Here is a 21,927-nt window from a genome sequence, read left to right as displayed (position 1 = left end):
TACAGTGAGGATAAGATTAGAACAATCACTGCAAGTGAAGAGGCATTCAATCAATTTTATCTTTCTTCCTGCGCTCAATAGGTGAATGAAACAGGGAGAAACTTGAAATAACTGGTACACTGGGAAAAGACCTCTGCCATGCACCTCGTGGTGGTTTGCAGTGTATAGATGTAGGTACTGTGGCTAACCAAGCTGCAATTTCTGTATAGCATCTGATAGGGAACCCATCAGACAGTGGGGTCCAACAGAATATTTGCAATTTTTTACTTTCTCGGTTTCAGTGGCACTAATATCTGTATCACTCATCTTTGCAGTGTGGTGTGAAGTAAACTGGGCTAGCGTTTCTGTACCTTCCCCAATAAAAGACCACTTGAAAATTTCACTTCAATATTTCTCCTTTTGATATGCTACCTCCATGTCTGGTCACTAGCTGTGGTGCCATGCACAGCTTCTTCGTAGGGCCAGAATTTCATAGTATGTTGTGAGAGATTTGTTGATATATTGTACTATGGTAGTCATTGAAGCTTTCATACATTGCCCTCTTGGCAGCCAAGCACATTTAATTCAGAATATCTCAATCTTGAGACCTGCTATTATACACAAATTACTGTTTGCGTAGAAATTTCTGTTTAGTGACTGTTTACCGTGGAGAGTTTTTCCCACCATGAACTGTCCTATGACATAAATGTCTGTATATCGTTCTAAGCTTGAGCCACAGTTCTCCTATATAGGTAGATACTTTGAATTCCTCTTTGACATGTGAGATGATGGCCTATTTATTTAACTTACTAAATACACAAAACTTTCTACTTGTTTTGTTTCATCTGTCCTTTGTGTTTTAGCAGTCATTGTTAATAGTATTGTCTCATGGTAACTGATATCAGTTTGAATATGAGCACCCCCAAAGAGATCAGATAGATATGTAACTGTTGGGTCTAATGTATTTCCATCATGAGTAAGCTCCTGAGCTATGTGTTGTAGGTAATTTTTAGATAAAGCTTTTCATACTATTTCAGAAGATGTCTTGTCTTGTCACATCCACTGCTTACAAAAACGGTGATATTCGCGATTTGTTGTTGGATGATTAAGATCTCCTCTACTCGTGATGGTAAGATTGTGGAACTTTCTCGCTGGCAAACTGTGGGATTGTTGAATTATTTCAGTTTCATTTGGGTGAACACCTTGTGGACAATAGAAAGATTAATTACAAATTTATGGCCATCCTTGACACTGAGTCTTGTCTAGAAAGTCTTCGTAGCAGTTTCAGTTTATGTCTCAGTGGATTTGAGTGTCTTGTCTACTGTGATAAATACACCATTCCCATTTCCCATTAGCCTATCTTCGCGACATGAACTTAGATTTTACTGCTATCAATTTTGTGTTTAACTAACTTTCTATGCCTAGAATTACTTCAAACACAGTCAGTTTTTTGGGAATTCTTTAACAGTAAATCACTAGGATTGTAATTGTTTCATCTGTGGCAGCAATTTCTTTGAATCTTATCCTAGTATATGGGAGTCTCCTACAGCTATCATTATGTGGAACAGGTAGTGTCATGTGAACTAAAAACCCTCGTATGCCCTTCGCGTATGGTCAGCCTTATGGAAAGCAGCATCTGACATGTAGTGCATCCCTCACCCACTTAGGGTTACCCTTGAATTCTCTGTTCTGCGGTTTGAATTGAGGAAGTCAGAAACTAATTTGTCACAGAACCCATCATGTTTCCACTTCACGCCTTCTATTACTCATCTTAGAACAGGGGGGCCTCTGTCAGTTCTTGTTTTCGGACAGTGCCGTAAATTGTGAGCTTTGTTAAAACTTGAGTGGGACTGGTACTCTCTGCTAGTTACTGGACTGGTCCGAGTAGACGTATGATGACCAGCATCATTTGTTACACTAATGCAGTGAACTTTGTAACAGCTAAGTTTATGTTGCAGTTGTAAAATTCCTAAACTGATTAGCTAGAAACAGGCCGTGTGTGCATAAAAGTGGAAATACTGCACAGATCGTGTAAATATGTACACTGCAATAAAGCACGCATTAACCAACGAAAGATGTTTATGTAAACTTTTATGTATTATGTTGTTGCAGGGAATATTTTAGCATCTCTAACTATATTCATCATTCTTTATTTTCAGAGGGGAGAGTATCCTGCTGTTCCTGGTGCAGACTGTCGGTAGGCAGTCTCTGGAGCAACGTCAGTACAGAGCATCGAGACCCCGCAGTGCATCTGCATCGAGTAGGAAGACTCCGTCTTCTGATCTAGGTTGGGTGTTATATGTGTGTTATTGAGACTTTTGATCAATCTTTTCCTTGCTACAGACATGTTCTTTGCATTCTGTGATGAGGATGGCTTTTGTTACAGCTGAATTGCTTGTCAAATACTGGTGCCTGTGCTGAGACACAGTGTTCCAGTTGATGTGAAATACTTACTGTGTGATTTTTCAAATACTGTTTGGTGAAAATATTTTATTTTTACAAGTCTCACAGTGTGATATCTTCACTTGATAAAGAACTGAATTTCTTTTCATTATACATCAAACTACTGCACTGCTTCAAATTAAGTAAAATAGTGCGCGATATTTTAAAGAGTTTACAGATGTAAAAACACATTATGTAAACTTCGTTTATGGTTGATTTTAGCACATACATTGCAGTGAATGAAATGTGATAAGACACCGAAATGTTATTTAAAACTGAGAGGGGAACGATATCTCTTTTATATCTCGAGTTACTGGGCTTCAATCCAGCATAGGGTCGTGCATGATGCACCCATTCACATTCTTGTGCATCGTGAATTGTGTGGTTGTAATAATCGTCATCTCTCATAAAAGATTCAGTATATCTAAATGAGGTTTCTCGCAAATCGTAGCACGCAGTGAGGCACTTGAAACTTTTTTATTCACCAATATATGGAAGTAACTCGTCTGCAGCGGTGAGAGCTTAGTAGCTCAGGATGCACAGAGACATCCATTGCAATGTAGGAAAGCACATCTGGAGAACAGCTTAGCAGGAGGTGTATGCATGTCCACAGCAGCGAAAGGCTTAAATTACTGGGTTTCTGATCTGCCTGTTATACAAACAACTGTTTGTATGTGAACCCAGACACATTTCAGCAGCTACTCTGTGTTTAGTGCTTAATTTTTTCCACATTGTGAGGTTTTATGTGACCCTCTGTACATTGGTAGCTTGTTGATAAACAGTGACTGTACACACAGCTGCAACACATGCACTGTGTTTTGTAATGTTGGAAAGTGTTGCTTGCGAGAGAAGTTGTGCAAAATCATGTTTTGCTGGTATGTACATATCGACAACAAATACAAATAGATATTTCAAAACTATGTATGACAAGCTGTCAGCATAAAGTAATGTGCAGAATGTCGTACATAATCCAGCAATGTAGGAAAAAATAACTGAAGTTGAAGATGAAGGTTTGGATTTATGTGAAAAACAGTTGCTTGGATATCAGGCAGACCTGCAAGCCAGCAATTTTGTCTGCAAACACACTTACTTCAAGACTTTCAAAACCAAATGATGAGTAATACTTCTGATTGATTTCCATCTCAGTTTTTGTGCACTTGAAGGTTTTAAGTCTGGCTTAACCAGCGTCTTATGGCTAGCTTTATACACTCTTGAACAGAATTCCAATAACACCAGAATGTATCTTGAATGTAATTCTCTGGTGGGAAACTTTAATTGGGCAGTCTCTCTCTCTCTCTCTCTCTCTCTCTCTCTCTCTCTCTCTCTCTGTGTGTGTGTGTGTGTGTGTGTGTGTGTGTGTGTGTGTGTGTGTGTGTTAAACAATGTAGGAAAAGACAGAGCACTATTTACCATAAAGCCTTTATCAGTAAACACACAAACACACACACACACACACACACACACACACACACACACACACACACAAGCAGGCATACCACATGCGCACACAATTGCCAACTCCTGCACCTCGGGCCAGAATGTCATTGTGGCCTGAAATGCTATAGTTGGTGGTTGTGTGCATGAGGAGTGCCTGTCTGCAACTTCAGGTTCCTTCTTTACAGTAAGTAGAATCTCTGTTTTCCTACATTGTTGATATTCCTACCTGAAGTTTCCATTGTTTGATCTCTCTGTATACAGTTCTGTAGGTGTATTTTGTTAATGACTTGGTGGTATTCGTTTTCATTTGTTGCCTATATCCCTGTTAACTCTGGTCATGCTCCTCTGGGAATTGATAACTTGTGCTATTGCAATAATGCCAGACTTCTGAGTGAACATCCAGGGAAAATTGTTCAATAATTCCTTTAAATTTAAGCGGAGAACTTTGGTTTTTGTTTTGAGTTAACACTCATTGTAAATGGTTTTAAGCTTTCAAAACAAAGTGTTGATTAGATTGAGAAGTCAAAACAACACTTATACACTCAGTATCATCGGAGATACATAATGTTTTCCTTTTGATGTTAATGAAAGGATGTAATACATGTAATAAGGTAAAGAAAGGGGTCAACTTCTCTGCAAGCAATGAAAAAGGACATATTTTAATTGGTGCTACACCATTATTAATGCTGCCACTGCTGTCGCCACTACTGCTGCCACTATCACTACTAAAACCATGCCAAGTGGATCGGTGTGTCCCATGTTGCATGTTTCTGAAGAAGTAGAATATTCACATTGTGCTGCCATGTTGCAGGTTTCTCAGAAAGTGGAATATTCCAATTGTAAGTGGGTGGTATGGATTTGAGGAGATCTAAAATATGTTTCTGACCTCCTGTGAACATTCAGTATATTGTAGCAGCTATTATTAATTACTTTGGGCATCCCTTCTTTTTTTTACCAAAGAGTCTAAGGTGCATGGACTCATTATTTGTGGGTCTGTGGAATGTGGTCTAGACAACCTACACGCACACACGCGCGCGCACCCACACACACTCATGCAAATGCAACTCCCTCACACATTACCCCTGACGCTGGCAGCGAGAGATGGTCATGTGTGAGGATCCTGTGTGTATGCGTGTGTGTGTGTGTGTGTGTGTGTGTGTGTGTGTGTGTGTGTGTGTGTGTGCGTGCGTGCGTGCGCAATTCAGAAGAAGGCCTTTTGGCTGAAAGCATACTTGTTTAGCATCTTTTTGTTGTGCCAGTGGCAACTCAGCATCTCCACCATATGTTGAGTAGCAATCTATCCGTTTCATAATATGGTCAGACTTAACAGATAATTCTTTTGGTGAGAATAGTCTCCCTATCATTCACAGACTGAGTATTTTGGACTAGCGGAATGAAACAAAGGCAGTTATTAAATAGGTCCCTGTTTGCCACAATATAAGAAACTGTCAAAACTGTATACCTGAAGTTTGACACTAAACAGGAACTGCACATTGAATACTGAGAAAAGATGCACATGATGTTGTTGTTGTGGTCTTCGGTCCAGAGACTGGTTTGAAGCCGCTCTCCATGCTACTCTATCCTGTGCAAGCTTTTTCATCTCCCAGTACCTACTGCAACCTACATCCTTCTAAATCTGTTTAGTGTATTCATCTCTTGGTCTCCCTCTATGATTTTTACCCTCCACGCTGCCCTCCAATGCTAAATTTGTGATCCCTTGATGCCTCAGAACATTTCCTACCAACCGATTCCTTCTTCTAGTCAAGCTTTGCCACAGATTTCTCTTCTCCCCAATTCTGTTCAATACCTCCTCATTAGTTATTTGATCTACCCATCTAATCTTCAGCATTCTTCTGTAGCACCACATTTCAAAAGCTCCTATTCTCTTCTTGTCTAAACTATTTATCGTCCACGTTTCTCTTCCGTACATGGCTACACTCCATACAAAAACTTTCATAAACAACTTCCTGACGCTTAAATCTACACTCGATGTTAACATATTTCTCTTCTTCAGAAACGCTTTCCTTTCCATTGCCAGTCTACATTTTATAACCTCTCTACGTCGACCATCGCGAGTTATTTTGCTTCCCAAATAGCAAAACGCATTTACTTCTTTAAGTGTGTTATTCCCTAATTTAATTCCGGCAGCATCACCCAATTTAATTCAACTACATTCCATTATCCTCGTTTTGCTTTTGTTGATGTTCATCTTATAACCTCCTTTCAAGACACTGTCCATTCCGTTCAACTGCTCTTCCAGGTCCTTTGCTGTCTCTGACAGAATTACATTGTCATCGGCAGGCTTAAAAGTTTTTATTTCTTCTCCATGGATTTTAATACCTACTCCGAATTTTTCTTTCCCTTACTGCTTGCTCAATATACAGATTGAATAACATCGGGGATAGGCTTCAACCCTGTCTCACTCCCTTCCCAACCACTGCTTCCCTTTCATGCCCCTCGACTCTTATAACTGCCATCTGGTTTCTGTACAAATTGTAAATAGCCTTTCAGTCCCTGTATTTTACCCCTGCCACCTTTAGAATTTGAAAGAGAGTATTCCACTCAACATTGTCAAAAGCTTTCTCCAAGTCTACAAATGCTAGAAACGTAGGTTTGCCTTTCCTTAATCTTTCTTCTAAGATAAGTCGTAGGGTCAGTATTGCCTCACGTGTTCCAACATTTCTACAGAATCCAAACTGATCTTCCCCGAGGTCGGCTTCTACCAGTTTTTCCATTCGTCTGTAAAGAATTCGTGTTAGTATTTTGCAGATGTGGCTTATTAAACTGACTGACTGGTAATTTTCACATCTGTCGATACCTGTTTTCTTTGGGATTGGAATTATTATATTCTTCTTGAAGTCTGAGGGTATTTCGCCTGTCTCATACATCTTGCTCACCAGATGGTAGAGTTTTGTCAGGACTGGCTCTCCCAAGGCTGTCAGTAGTTCTAATGGAATGTTGTCTACTCCCGGGGCCTTGTTTCGACTCAGGTCTTTCAGTGCTCTTGTCAAACTCTTCATGCAGTATCATATCTCCATTTCATCTTCATTTACATCCTCTTCCATTTCCATAATATTGTCCTTAAGTACATCGCCCTTGTATAGACCCTCTGTATACTCCTTCCACCTTTCTGCTTTCACTTCTTTCCTTAGTACTGAGTTTCCATCTGAGCTCTTGATATTCATATGAGTGGTTCTCTTTTCCCCAAAGGTCTCTCTAATTTTCCTGTAGGCAGTATCTATGTTACCCCTAGTGATATGCGCCTCTACATCCTTACATTTGTCCTCTAGCCATCCCTGTTAAGCCATTTTGCACTTCCTGTTAATCTCATTTTTGAGACGTTTGTATTCCTTTTTGCCTGCTTCATTTACTACATTTTTATATTTTCTCCTTTCACTAATTAAATTACATATCTCTTTTGTTACCCAAGGATTTCTATTATCCCTCGTCTTTTTACCTACTTGATCCTCTGCTACCTTCACTATTTCATCTCTCAAAGCTACTCATTCTACTTCTACTGTATTTCTTTCCCCCATTCTTGTCAATCGTTCCCTAATGCTCTTCCTGAAGCTCTCTACAACCTCTGGTTCTTTCAGTTTATCCAGGTCCCATCTCCTCAATTTGCCACCTTTTTGCAATTTCTTCAGTTTTAATCTACAGTTCATAACCAATAGATTGTGGTCAGAGTCCATGTCTGCCCCTGGAAATGTCTTACAATTTAAAACCTGGTTCCTGAATCTCTGTCTTACCATTATATAATCTATCTGATACCTTCCAGTATCTCCAGGCCACTTCCATGCATACAACCTTCTTTCGTGATTTTTGAACTAAGTGTTACCTGTGATTAAGTTATGCTCTGTCCAAAATTCTACCAGGCAGTTTCCTCTTTCATTCCTTCCTCCCATTCCATATTCACCTATTATGTTTCCTTATCTTACTGTGGTAGGTGTGGGCTTCCTAACTATCTTGGCCACAATAATGCGTTCACTATGCTGTTTGTAGCAGCTTACCCGCATTCCATTTTTTTCCCCCCCCATTATTAAACCTACTCCTGCATTACCCCTATTTGATTTTGTATTTATAACCCTATATTCACCTGACCAGAAGTCTTGTTCCTCCTGCCACCGAACTTCACTAATTCCCACTATATCTATCTTTAAGCTATCCATTTCCCATTTTAAATTTTTTAACCTGCCTGCCTGATTAAGGGATCTGACATTGCATGCTCCGATCCATATAACAACGTCCTCCTGAGTTGTCCCCACCCGGATATCCGAATGGCGGACTATTTTACCTGCTGAATATTTTACCCAAGAGGACGCCATCATCATTGATCCATACAATAAATGCATACAATACCTAAGTAAAATCAGTGCTGTTTATGAGCAGCACCACTTTTTACAATAACATAGTACACATAGTGTTAACATTCTAAATTAACAGGGCACAAATTTCAACACAATATAAAAAATAGTGCTAACAAAAGAGAAAACCAGTGGTAGGATTCAAAACTCTTAGTATGACTTTCACACTAGATTTCATTTGCTCAAAATATGAAGTGGAGTGATAAAGTACATTTGTAAATTGCACATTGTGTGTAGGAAGTAAACATTTATTAGAAGAGTGGTTAACTGAAAATAATTTTATCTAGTAACTGAAATAGTATTTTCTTTTCCAATGTTAAATTTTAATTGACTTATTAAGAAATTATTTTGAAGTTCTGTTTGCTCATAATGGTAGTTTCAGTATTTTGTATGTGCCTAGCTTAGAGTTAGAACTAAGTATTAAAACCAAAATAAGCCTAAATTTTTTGTTGTGTTTTGTTTTTATGAGGGCTCTTCAGAAAGTAGGGAACGTTTCCGTCTGACACCTGACACCACTAGGCGTGCGCTGATTGTGTGTATTTTGGCATGTGCATGCTCGGCAGCTCAGTCAGCATCCATCCGTGACAGCGGGAATGTCTCTGCGCATCTGGTTTTTTCAATATTTGAATTTGAAATGTGCGCTGCAGTCGAAAACCCCCCAGTTGTGAGGTGCAGTCTGTGATGTGGTTTTTGTTGACAAAAACCTAAAACCTATAGAAATTTATTGTGAACTGTGCGAAGTGTACGGAAACAACGTAATTAGTTAGTGTTCCATCTGGAAATGGTGCATTCGGTTTAAAAATGGCCAAACCAATGTTCATGATGAAGAGAAGAATGGATGATCTTGTCGCCAATGTTGATGAAATGATTCATGAAAACCGTCGCTTCACAATAACGGAGCTTTTGCTTACTTTTCCACAAGTTTCACAGACTTTGTCATTTGAAATTTTCACTCAAAAGCTAGGCCACCACAACTTTCGTGCATGATGGTTGCCAAAAATGCTTACAGAGCACCATAAAGAATAGCGAATGGGGGTAATGTTGACATTTGTGGAGGCCTACCACAAACATGGTGACTCATTACTGGATTGAATGTTAACCAGTGACAACACTTGGGTGAAACATGTCAATTCCGAGACAAAATTACAGTCCATGGAGTGGAGGCACGCAAGGTCCCCCCAAAAATCAAGAAAACGTTTGCAAACCTTGTCAGCAAGGAAGTTCATGGCTACAGTGTTTTGGGATAGGCAAGGTGTGCTTCTTATTGATTTTCTCGAACGTGGAGCAACTATAAATTGTGCCTGGTAGTGTCAAACTTTGCGAGCGACGGCTGCACTGGAGACAAGATGCATACCAAGGGGCAGCGATGATGGTGCTGCAGGCGCCACCGAACGAAGACGAAACCAGAAGGAGAGACGACTGCTCCCACTGCCCACAGGTGGCCAGAATACCACACCAGTGAGAGTGGGGCGGGGGACCAGCTGCCAACGGCAGTAAAGCATGCGCCGCAGGTGCAAGAGTTGTGCGCCATGCTGGCGGCTGCAGTGGAGGAGGCGATTGTGGCCTTCAGAGCCACCATGGATGCGGATAGGGCAGCCTTCAAAGCCACCCTGACTGCAGAGACGACAGAGGCATGCAACCAGCTGCAGCAGTTGCGCTCGCAGAGGGCCCAAGACATCCGTGCAGATGCAGCAGGTGGAGAAGAGAAGTCAGCCGCCACTCCCCTGGCGGATCAGCCGGCAGCAGGAAACACCGAGGAAGAAGAAGACGGAACAGGCTGCACCAATGCCAAAGCCCGTCGGCTCTGAGCAGCTCTGCTCCGACGAGTGGGCAACCATTGCGTCAAGGACGCTCAAGAACATGGGCTGTCATTGAGCCTGTCTGCGCAGCCAACAAGCAAGTAGTGGTGCCGCTAGGTGGTCACGCATCTCAGAGCGCTTGGCTTCGACACACACCCACCAGACACCGGTGGATGACCTGGGCCCTCCCCCGCGTGAAGTCATCACTGACAGCGCAGCAGGGGCTCTCACAGCACAAACTGCAGCACACCGAAGAACTAAACTTTGCACAGCTTTAGAAGAGCAGTTCAAAGCGAATGCTGAGGAAAGCTGATGTCCAAAATTTTGTTTTTGCACAACAATGTCCGACCTCACATGGCACACCGCACTAAAGTACTCCTTAATTCGTTCAAATGGTAAATTTTCCTTCATCTGCCCTACAGCCCCGATCGTGCACCAAGCGACTTCCAATTGTTTCGCAAGATGAAGAACTGGCTTGCAACGCAGTACTTTGATGACGATGCAGAACTCCAGGTGGGCGTGACTCACTGGCTGAAGTCTCAGTCGGCGGAATTTTATGGCAAAGGTCTTCAAAAAAGCTTGTCCACTGCTATGATAAGTGCCCCATTGTGTTTGGTGACTATGTGGAAAAGTAGTACGTCAGTCGCTCTTTCAGATGTATATAATAAAATTTATTTCTTGTACTTAATGGTGTGGGGTTTTTTTTTTTAATGCCAAAACGTTCCCTACTTTCTGAATAGCCCTCATAAGTATGCTCACATTAAAAGTAGATCTTACGGTTATTTTTCTGTTTCTGTTTACTTCCAGAACCTGATATGCCTGACCACGACCTTGAACCTCCTAGATTTAGCCGTCGTGGTCTGGAAAGGTTGTTGAATGATTGGTCTGCAGTGCGAGGAATGATAATGTCAGGTAAGATGAATAGGATACGGCAGTGGTAGTTTCTCAGTTCTTTGCGGATTTAAAGTGGTGCATAGTAAGCATTTTCAAAACGAGCTTGGAAAGAGACAAGAGCTTGATCTTACAGAAAGCAAAAGGCAAAAAGAATCCTTGGTATGCCAGTTCGGAAGAAGATGGCACTGATAGATGATCTTTGTAGATAGTTGCTTGTATCGTGGGAGAACCACCTAGATTTTTTTTGCAACAGTACTCCATGTAATTTTGTAAGTGATTTCTCTTTGAGTTGCTGTGAGAGGTTATGGAATCAGTTATAATAAATTCGGACAGTTGCTTGTGTATTCTTGGGAATTAGTTTCTTGTTCACAGTACCTCGTTTGACGCACCTTGGTACATATTATCATCTGTGGAGAGACATAAACTTCTGTACCATGTGTTGCTTTTCATTCCTGATCAGTTCACGCTTCAGCAGAGATTGCAGTTCCTATATAGTCTTTATATGTTACAGCTTCTAGTTAGGCGTAAAAAGAAATCAAGCCAACTAAGAATCATAAGATTTGCGGTCATTTTTTGTTTTATGTCCACTTGCTGGAAACCATAATATTTGAACAATAGTGGCTGCAGTATTATTGTAGTAACTATCGATAAATGCTTTGATTCATTTTGCTAAGTAAAAGTGTGCTTGGAGGTGAAGGCTAAAGTGTGTTGTCAGTGAAGTGTCTCTTGAGCCCGCCATTCAGAGATTGTGATTGCGGCAGTTTAACTTCAGTATTTCGGTTGAAGGGGTTTGTGGTTTTCTTTGGACAGTTAACAAATGAAGAGTGAAAAGAGAGAGGGGTGGATAACTCCATTAGTATTACCTTATATAACAGACAAGCTTATTTATCACTAGAATTGGAGGAACATCATTAACTGTACACAAGATCATTGCACAGCAGACCATTAAGTGAACTTGTGAGACAGTTTGGAAATTGTGGTGAATAGTAATGCAAAGGTTTTGCTTCTGGCTATGGAATAGAATGGCATAGGGCAACAGTGACGGGATCAGGACACCATGTCACAAGTATTTTAAATCAACTGGCTGTGGTTTTGAGTAAAGGGGGCCAGATATTAATAGTTTGGAGAGCAGGCAGAGCGTAACCAAGAATATGAAATGTAATGTAAAGAGTTTAACTGGACAGTTAAGCACAGCAAATTGGCAGATGAATGTGGGATTCATTGAAGATCAGAAGTTGCATAACATGGTGCCAAGGGGAATTAACCAGAAAGTGAGCAGATTGCTGTGGTCTTCAGGTAGGGGTCACATTGGTGGTGTGTCAGTTGCTATTGGGAGGTGTTCATGCACAAGACATGACCTACATCTTAACAGCAGGGAGAAACATACATTAGTCAAATCGACTGCTAAAAGTATAGAAGAGGCGATAGATACCATTGCTGAGAGTGGACTTCCTATGATAATCAGATTGTAAGTATTGGCTTTTGTAGGCCAAATAGCTTATTCAGACAGACTGTTCTACAAGATGCTAAGACAAAATGCAATGTTACTATAAAAGAATGTTGTGTGAATAAGTTTATATAGGCACAACAGAATATTCAGTGATTGAAAATGAATTCTAATAATGTTCTTGTATGTTTATATGATTGGGGCACTCGAAAATTCGGGGATACTGTATTGAGAAGGAGAATACTATAGATTGGCAGCCTCTCAGGAAAAGTTGGTCAAGGGCACATGTGCTGAGCCTTTTATGAGGCAAAGTGATAATTTGTGCAAAAATATTTATTAATGACTCTTCCAGTCAGCTTCTTGGCCCTCTAAGGCTACACTACCCGTCCTCACACTACCATATAGCTGTTGCAACATTGTCTTCCAAACAACCATTGTAAATATCCTCAAAATCACAAGATAACAAACAAGTAATTTTGACAGTGGTCAAACTGTATCTCACCATGTCGACACGACTAAGCAGAGCCTTATTTCCGCACCAGATAGATATTAGCTGTTCAACATTTGGTGATCTCTGTTGTAGTCATTGTGTGCATTTGTTGTTGTGGCATTGTGTTTTTATTTTCATCATCTTTATGTGGTACTATTGACTAAGATTTGGTTTTGTTAAGAAAGTGGCACATCTTTGTGTTTAATAGAGGATGAAGTTTTGGAAATTCTCGCTAGAAGTGAAACAGAATGAAATTGATTGTGATGACTCTTGAAGCGACAGTCCTAAGCTATGGTATCAGTTTAAGTTTGTTTCTGTAAGAAAAGAAAAATTTTCCAGTCATATTTGATTGCGAGCAAACGAAGTTTCATCCATATATTTGGGAATTTAGTTTCAGGGTACAGTTATTGTGGATTAGGTCAAGATTCTAGCATTAGGGTAGTTTTCTGGTAGTTGTAACAGATCAGATGGTATTTTTACCAGATGAAACTGATAGATTTTATTTGTATAGTAATTCAGTTGCACTAGAATTAGATTTTATTTGTATAGTAATTCAGTTGCACTAGAATTTATGCATTCTATCTTGACACATAATCTTGAAGCATGATTTGAGAAACTGTTCTCTTCATTGCTATTTGACTGCTTGTACCTTGTGTGAAAATGATGAAGAATAATACCTCCCAGTTTAGAGGCATACTCTCCAACAATGGTTTTCAGAGAAATTATGTCGCTCCACTACTGGCACAAGAGCTGCTGTTGTAGTAGGATCCTAGGTAACAAGGACCAGAGACGTGTGGCAGTGACTGTCGATTTCAAACCCAACAAAAATTGTGGCTGTCGGTGAATGCTGATCCATCTCAGCAAGTTTCTGAACAATCATTGCAAGGGAACTGCATACAATGGACATTCTAGAGGAAATAAAATACTCTGGACTGACCAAAACTAGTGGAACTTGGTCAGTGTCTGTATATCCAGTGAATGCAGTCACCGTTTCTTGCTCCAGGAACTGACAAGGCCTGATTCCTATAATAATTGGTAGCAGGAAATATGTTATCTTGTTTACAAGCTACAATTATTTGTGTAGTTATACATTCCCCTTCTGTTATATGTTCTTTTGGAACTCAATGTCATCTGGTTCTTCCAACTCATTCAGGTCATATCTTCATAAATTTCTACATTTAACCAGTTTCTTCAAGTTTAGTATGCAATTCATAACTGGTAAATTGTGTTTAGCATCCCAATCGGCTCTTGGATATTTTCTACAGTTCAAAATCTAATTTCTAAAGATATTACTTACTATTATATAATCTATTTGAAATCTTGTGGCACATCCAGGTCTCTTCCACATACACAGCATTCTTCTTTCATTTTTAAACTGAGTTTTAGCAGTTAATAAATCGTATTCTGTTCGGAACTCTCCTAGGAAGCTTGCCCTTTCGTGTCCCCCACCACCTCCCGCCCACTCACCCACCGTACAGTCTGCTTTCTTCCACTGTCTTCTTCTTCCTGCTAACAGATTCCAGTGTCCCTTCACTATCAAATTTTCATTTCCCTTAACATAATGATTAATTTGCTTTATCTGATACTTTTTTCAGTCTCTTCATCTGTGGAGCTACACCATGTTGAGAACAACAAAATCATTGATTAATGGAGCTTGGAAGAGGGCAATGTTGCAATTTGCCATTAGCCGTGTGTGCAGCATGGTTATAGCAGTTATGCTACTGAACTCGCTCACACGTTCTGCGTGGTCCCTTGAACCAATTAAGAAAGTTCTCACAATATATCTCTTTGTAATAGTTGTTTGTTTTCTTGACTTAAAATGCAGCAGATGTTCTGTAAGAAACCATTAGTAGTTCCACTGCTTGGGAGAATGCTACCACAACTGTCATCTGCCTAGTCTTTTTGGGCATAATGATCAGCGCTAATCCATGTTCCATCCAAACACACAATGTCTTAATATGGGTTCCACAATAACTCAGTTCTCATTAGTTCTCTTGTATCTGAAACTGTGGGATTTCATATCTGTTTGCAAAGAAGTCTCGAGGCCATTGAATAATTTACCTCATTTCGTTCTTTTATAATAGTCCTATATCTGATGACAAACAGTCCCTTGCTGCAGTGTGACTTCGTATTACTGTGTGACCATAGCATAGATGAGCCTTGTTTATGCTCTGCAGAATATTTTTCTTTGTTGGCCACCTTACAGTGTTTCTTTTGGATCTTCGTGACAGCCTAAGTTCTTTCCAGTACCCTCCCTCTCAAATTTTAATGTGTTCCAGAGGAGGAAAGCACAATTACTCAATGGCAAAACCACTGTAAGTATCCACCATGGCTGTAAAGTTCTCTGCACATGATGTCACGTTACATTACTGGCCAGTTTCAAATGCAGTTGTGTTGGTGGTATGAATGTCATATTCAAAAATGATTTAATGCTGCGTGGGAACAGACACACGTTTCCACATACATTGAAAATATGAATATATATATATATATATATATATATATATATATATATATATATATATATATATATATATATATATATATATATATATATATATATATATATATATATATATATATATATATTCTATATAAAAACAAAGATGAGGTGACTTACCGAACAAAAGCGCTGACAGGTCGATAGACACACAAACAAACACAAACATACACACAAGATTCAAGCTTTCGCAACAAACTGTTGCCTCATCAGGAAAGAGGGAAGGAGAGGGGAAGACGAAAGGAAGTGGGTTTTAAGGGAGAGGGTAAGGAGTCATTCCAATCCCGGGAGCGGAAATGTCTGCTTGTGTCTGTATGTGTGGATGGATATGTGTGTGTGTGCGAGTGTATACCTGTCCTTTTTTCCCCCTAAGGTAAGTCTTTCCGCTCCCGGGATTGGAATGACTCCTTACCCTCTCCCTTAAAACCCACTTCCTTTCGTCTTCCCCCTCTTTCCTGATGAGGCAACAGTTTGTTGCGAAAGCTTGAATCTTGTGTGTATGTTTGTGTTTGTTTGTGTGTCTATCGACCTGCCAGCGCTTTTGTTCGGTAAGTCACCTCATCTTTGTTTTTATATATAATTTTTCCCACGTGGAATGTTTCCTTCCATTATATATATATATTCTTGCGCATCACATAATGCATACAGTGGAATAGGAAAGGAAATGACGAGTAGTGGTACAGGGTACCCTCTGCCGCACACCGTATGGTGCCTTGCGGAGTATCTGTGTAGATCTTGATGTAGGAACAAATTTTGTAACTTGTTATATAACTGAAATGCTTTAGAAGTCCCAGCTTGTATTAAGCAGCACAACATATTCTTTTGCTTCCATGGACATTACGTTCATGGAAGTGAACGGGCACATTGTGCTGCTAAACAGTGGTTCAGTTATATGATGTGTTAAAAAATGAGTTCCTGTAGGCAGTATGAGATATGGAACATTATACATGTAGATATTTTACATTATGTGGGAGTAAGCATCTGATCTTACCACTGAATAGTTTTTAACACTTCAGAGAGTGAGCCCGAGCCTGAGCACAGTGCAGGCTATAACTTCACCTATAGGTCAGGCTGCAATTTTCTTGAGATAGAAAGACCATCTCATCCTGAATGATAAGTCTCCCCTGACCCATGTGGTTCTGGGTGACTTTTCCGAAATCAACCCTTTTGTCTGAAGAAGGAGGCACTTGCCCCAAAAACTTGCTGATTACAACCATCTTTTATGTTTGTGTTCTGCCACCATTTGATGAGTTGGTTTTTTATCTATCCAATTAAAGAAAAGGATAGATTGCTACTCACATGTGAGTAGCAGTCAGGCACAACAAAAGACTACTAAATGAGTAAGCTTTCAGACAAAAAGCTTACTTCGGAATAAGACATTGTCTAATTCAGAAGAAGGTTTTTTGGCCGAAAGCTTACTTGTTTAGCAGTCTTTTGTTCCTATCTGTGACTCAGCTTTTCCACTACATTATGGAAAGGATAGATTGCTACTCAGTATATGGAGGAAGTGTGTATAGGAGTTGTTGAGTTGCCTGTATGGTGAGTAGCAGTCCAGCCTTTTCATCATATTGTCATTATTCCATCCTGGGTTTACCATTGTTTGATATATAAAATTGAATTTCTCGACCTATTTTCACTCACTGATCTCTCATAGCATTACATTGTGGGAGGAATTTATGTTGAGAAAGGTATTTTTCAAATAATTTTTCAGGTTTTTGCAGCATGATTATTTAATGTTGTTCTTCTGGGTGTTCAATCAAGATGTTGAACCAGTACTCAATATTTTGATGTCAGAACCACTGGTCTCCTTCATGTTTTGGGAGTTGTCCTGTTATGTGTATCCACTGCATGGGCCCCTACCAGCCTGGGAACTGTTGTTGATCTTCCCCACTAATTATAGCAGAGTTTGACCGCTGGTGCATGCAACCTTAGATGTTCTTTTGTTTCCCAGAGTTGGCACGGGTACTCCGTGAAACATACATTTTAGTAGAATTTCCCAGCTCTGGTGGAAGAGGTGGCTGGTGAAATTTTAATAAATTGAGCGCCAGACTCCAAACTTTGTTTAAAATAAAACAATTATGTACATTTGCTCAATAAGCTTTCTATAAATGAAAGTTTCCAGTGTTTCATTTTCGTTTTGGTCGGGCGATTTGGCAGTTAGTCTGACATATGCATAACGCAACATTGTGCAATCATTCAGGTAGCAATTTCAAAATGATTTTTGTGTAGAAATTGTTCAGGTTTATTTTGTTCACTTTTGTGTGCTGTTAAAAAAATCTTTAACAATTCGACTAAATGCTAAACTTCAGAATTTGCCACTTTATGGGAGGGCCATTGTCGACACTACGTATGAGATGGTCACTCTGTTGCATAGGTCATTTGTAAAGTCATATCTTTGTGTGCTGTTCTCATTTGTTTCCAGCATATATACAGAAAATTGTACCATGCATTCACCAGTAATAACCACATTGTTCTTAAAATGGGAATGCAAGACAGATGTGCTCTGTTTTGGTAGGCTGCACCAAGAGTGGAATGACTACAAGGTATTCTTCATTTTCCAGTGTGAGTATTGAGATACCTTTGATTATGTTTATCCTGTCCTGTGACAAGAAGTGTGTTCTGAAGCACAGGTCAGCAATTTTGGGCAAATACTCCGTCTTTTGTAGACTGCGGCAAGTATTCTGTCGAGTAATGGGTCTCAGTTCATTGTATTGGGTATTTGTGGGTAGTGATAGGGAATTTGTTAGGGCTATGTTTCAGATTAGCAGTGGTTTGAAAACATTTACCCATCTTCTTGTGGAATTAGGAAACGAGGCAAGGTGTTGACATCAGCATGTTTAGAGGTGGGCTCGGTAAATATAAGTTCAAACAGTTACTTAATAATTACACGTAACTACTTTAAAGCATTGATAATTATTGATTCTCATATGAGTTTCATACAGTCTTTTATGTTAACATCTATTGAATAGGCCACTACAAGTGACTTTAATGCACACATCTTTATTTTATGGTGGTGCAATAACGCAGTCTCACATTGGGATCATTTGACAGCTTACGTAACTACATTGCACTCTGCCAGGTACAATGACAAAACCACAGTACGTCAGTGCATCTCGTATTTTTCTTGATGACACTGTGGTTCCACTGGCAACTTCAATTTTGGTACTTGTCGTCCTAATACTTAATGATGAGGTCAGTGTCGTCCAGGCATAATCATTTGGGTGATGCAATGAAACAGGAGCCTCCTTAATATTGCTTCTACCATAAATGACCATGTTTGCATAAAAATTTTGATAGTATAAATAACTGATCTTTTAAATGATATGAAATAAAGGAAAGGCAACCACTCACTTACAGCTGACGTGTGTGGCCTGTCATCATCATCAGTTATCTGCTATATTAGCAGGTCCTTTGCCTCTCCATTATCTGCGATCCATTGCTTCCTTCTTAAGGCTGCTGTATGTTGTACCGTCCATCATGTCATCCAGTATCTGGAATCTCTTCCTTCCTCGCTTCCTTTTCCCTTCTACATAACCTTCTAAAACTGTTTTATCAGTCTGTCATTCTTTCTTAATATATGCCCAATCCAATTTCTTTTTCTTCTCTTTAATACATCTAGTAATTGCCTTTTCTCTCCCACTCTTCCCAGTACCTCTTCATTTTTTACTCTGTCCATCCAACTTATTCTTTCCATCTTCCGCCATGTCCAGATCTCAAAAGCCTCCAGCCTTTCTCTGTCTTTTTTCCTCATAGTCCATGTTTCAGCGCCATATAGAAGAACACTCCATACAAGACATTTTATGAGTCTCTTTCTGAGTTCTCTGTCCTTACCGCTGCAGAAGATTCTCCTTTTCTTATAAAAAGCCTCTTTTGCCATTGCTATCCTTGTTTTAATTTCTGTGGTGCACTTCCAGTCGGTGTCTATCCTGCTTCCAAGATACTGTAGAAACGCACAAAGGAAAATGGTATTGACACTAGCTTTCAAGCTTCTCTCTCTCTCTCTCTCTCTCTCTCTCTCTCTCTCTCTCTCTCTCTCTCTCCTCCTCTCCCTCCCTCTCTCTCCCTCTCTCTCCCTCTCCCCATCCCCCCACCCACCCACCACCCAAAAAAAAAAAAAAAAAAAAAAAAATTGAAGAAGGGGTATTTTGAGATATTAAAGGTCAAAGGTCAGTGACCTTGAATGTGAAAATTCTTAGAAGCTTGTCATATTGCAGATCAGTGTAAATCTTTACTCATTAGCTATTCAGTAATACAAGTTTCATTGGTCTATGTCGATTATAACCAGAACAATAACCATTTATATTGACACAGATGCATGTAAATTTCACACAATTTCCAAACTCGGCAAACCTGTAATGTTCTTCACAATTGTAATATACCTTTGTAAATTGGTAGTTTCCCATCTCTTGTCTGGATCATTGAATGCACCAAATTTGAAAGAAATCTGAGACGGCCAGGCTGGAAAGTCACTGTTCTGCATTGAAGTGACATAGAATTACCTGTTCACACTACTCTGAACATCTTTGTAGTCCCCCAAATTTTCTGTCGAACAGTCTTCCTCACTATCTCATCAAGACTGATGTTTGCCCGGACTGGATTTGACTCTTGTCTCTGCGTTATGTGGCTGTAAACTTTCAACTTGTGATAAACAACATATAAAAGGTTACTTTTTTCTGTATGTCAAATAATTCATTCGATCTTTGTGTCAGTCATGCGACTCACTCATGTGTAAGTACATTGGTGTATAACTTAACCCCCTTCACACCTGTGAACTTCATTAGAAGGCAGGAGGGACTGTTCCACTCAGCCGGTAAACTGCTGCAGAATTTGAGAGAAACCTGTGTCACTCACCTGGTGGAATGTTGTAGCAGTTCCACTTCACCTGGTATTTTTCTGCTTCACTTCTGTGAAAGTTCGACCTCTGCGGCATCTAGCAGCTGTGTCGGAAGACTGCTCTTAGCAGTAGAGTCACCAGATCGCAGCTGCATCCAGTTTCAAAGCATAGTTTCAGTTTCTGTTGAAATATTAATGGTCCATCTTGTTTCAGTTCTGTACTGATGTGTTGAGCTCCTCACTTAGTTGTGTTGTAAGTAATCCAATACAACACTGTGCGTCATTCCTTGCTTCAAGATTTGTCGTACACAGACAAATTTTTGAAGTGTAAAACTCTGTGCAATGAAATTGATGTAGTGTACTGACATATAATGTAAACCAAATATAAGTAATGAATTGTTTAGGAATAAAGGAGATGACTCACCAAAACACAGAAAGCGGTGCAGTGTTGGTAGGCACACGAAACTGAAGGTATGGAGCTTGGCTATCTTCCACAATGCATTTCCTTTTTCTAGTTTTAGGAAAAGTGCGCGCGCACACACACACACACACACACACACACACACACACACACACACACACACACACACCCTGTCTCCCTACATTGTGCTTAGTCGGCTACCAGCAGTGTGTGTGTGTGTGTGTGTGTGTGTGTGTGTGTGTGTGCGCGCGCGCGGGCAGGCGGGCGTGTGTGCGTGCACACTTGTACATATGTTTTTCCAACATCTAGAAAAAGGAAGTGCATTTTGAAAGCTAGCCAAGCTCCATATCTTTTGTTTGAATGCCTGTCGACAACACAGTGCTTCCGCCTTTCAGTGAGTCATCTCCTTTATTTCTAAATAACTCATAATTTTCAACCAGAACATTCCTTACAATAAATATAAATAACGACAATATTATGTAAAGGATAGTTGCTACTCACCATATAGCAAAGATGTTGAGTCACAGATAGGCACAGCAAAAAGTCTGTCAGACAAAGTTTTCAGCCAAACAGGGCTTCATCAGAATTAGACCACACACACACACACACACACACACACACACACACACACAAATGTGACAACAATCTCTCATTGTAAATAAACATTACCGTCCATGTAGAAATAGAAATAACATTAAATATACAATTTAAAGAACAAAGCACCCTCCTCCCCAGTGCTGTTTCCAAAACCAATTATATGGTAGAAGGTACCAAAAAATTACACAAATTGTCTAAAAGAAGATCTAGGACCATCTTTTTATTCAAAATGAAGATCCAAGACAGTTGAATGTATGTATAAATGTTTTCTCAAATAAGTATACAATATAAAGTCGTATTAGTGTGCTTAAACTATGAGTGTGGAGGCAGTGACAGAGAAGTATCGGGTGGTAGTGGGAAAAGTATGCCATACAACAAGTATGCCCAGGCGGGACTGGCTCATGCCCACTGCATATGACTCGACTATCACTTCACTTGTGCAAAAGGATTACTAAATTAATTGCATTAACAACAGCAACAATAACAGTAACAAGTCAATAGGAGGCTGAGATAATCTCTCACAGCAACTGGCTTTCTACTTCATACGCATATTGTCAAAGTCATATGATACAAAGTCATTATGCCAGTAGAGTTTCCAAGAAAGCATTGCTGCGCTGCACCGTGTACTCGTGCTCATATGTGAAAGAAGTACACATTTTATTTCTTGCTGTGCATAATTTTACCAAATTATGAGAGAACCACTTGCAGGATGATGTACGAGTGT

The 21,927-nt window shown here is 39.8% G+C and overlaps 1 protein-coding gene across 1 annotated transcript in view; it reads left to right on the top strand.

Moving 5' to 3' along the window:
• The window catches only part of LOC124777488 (E3 ubiquitin-protein ligase UBR5), a 344,177-nt gene that overhangs the window by 143,534 nt on the left and 178,716 nt on the right, over positions 1-21,927 (top strand). The window contains exons 21-22 of the mRNA XM_047252926.1: positions 2,139-2,266; positions 10,829-10,933. Coding sequence (XP_047108882.1) covers positions 2,139-2,266; positions 10,829-10,933 — 233 coding nt within the window. The remainder of the gene's footprint in view (positions 1-2,138; positions 2,267-10,828; positions 10,934-21,927) is intronic.

This window comes from Schistocerca piceifrons, chromosome 2 (assembly GCF_021461385.2).
Source record: "Schistocerca piceifrons isolate TAMUIC-IGC-003096 chromosome 2, iqSchPice1.1, whole genome shotgun sequence".
NCBI classification, from domain to species: Eukaryota; Metazoa; Arthropoda; class Insecta; order Orthoptera; family Acrididae; genus Schistocerca; species Schistocerca piceifrons.
Note: the sequence above shows the minus strand (reverse complement) of the source record. Positions and strands in the feature narration are given on the sequence as shown.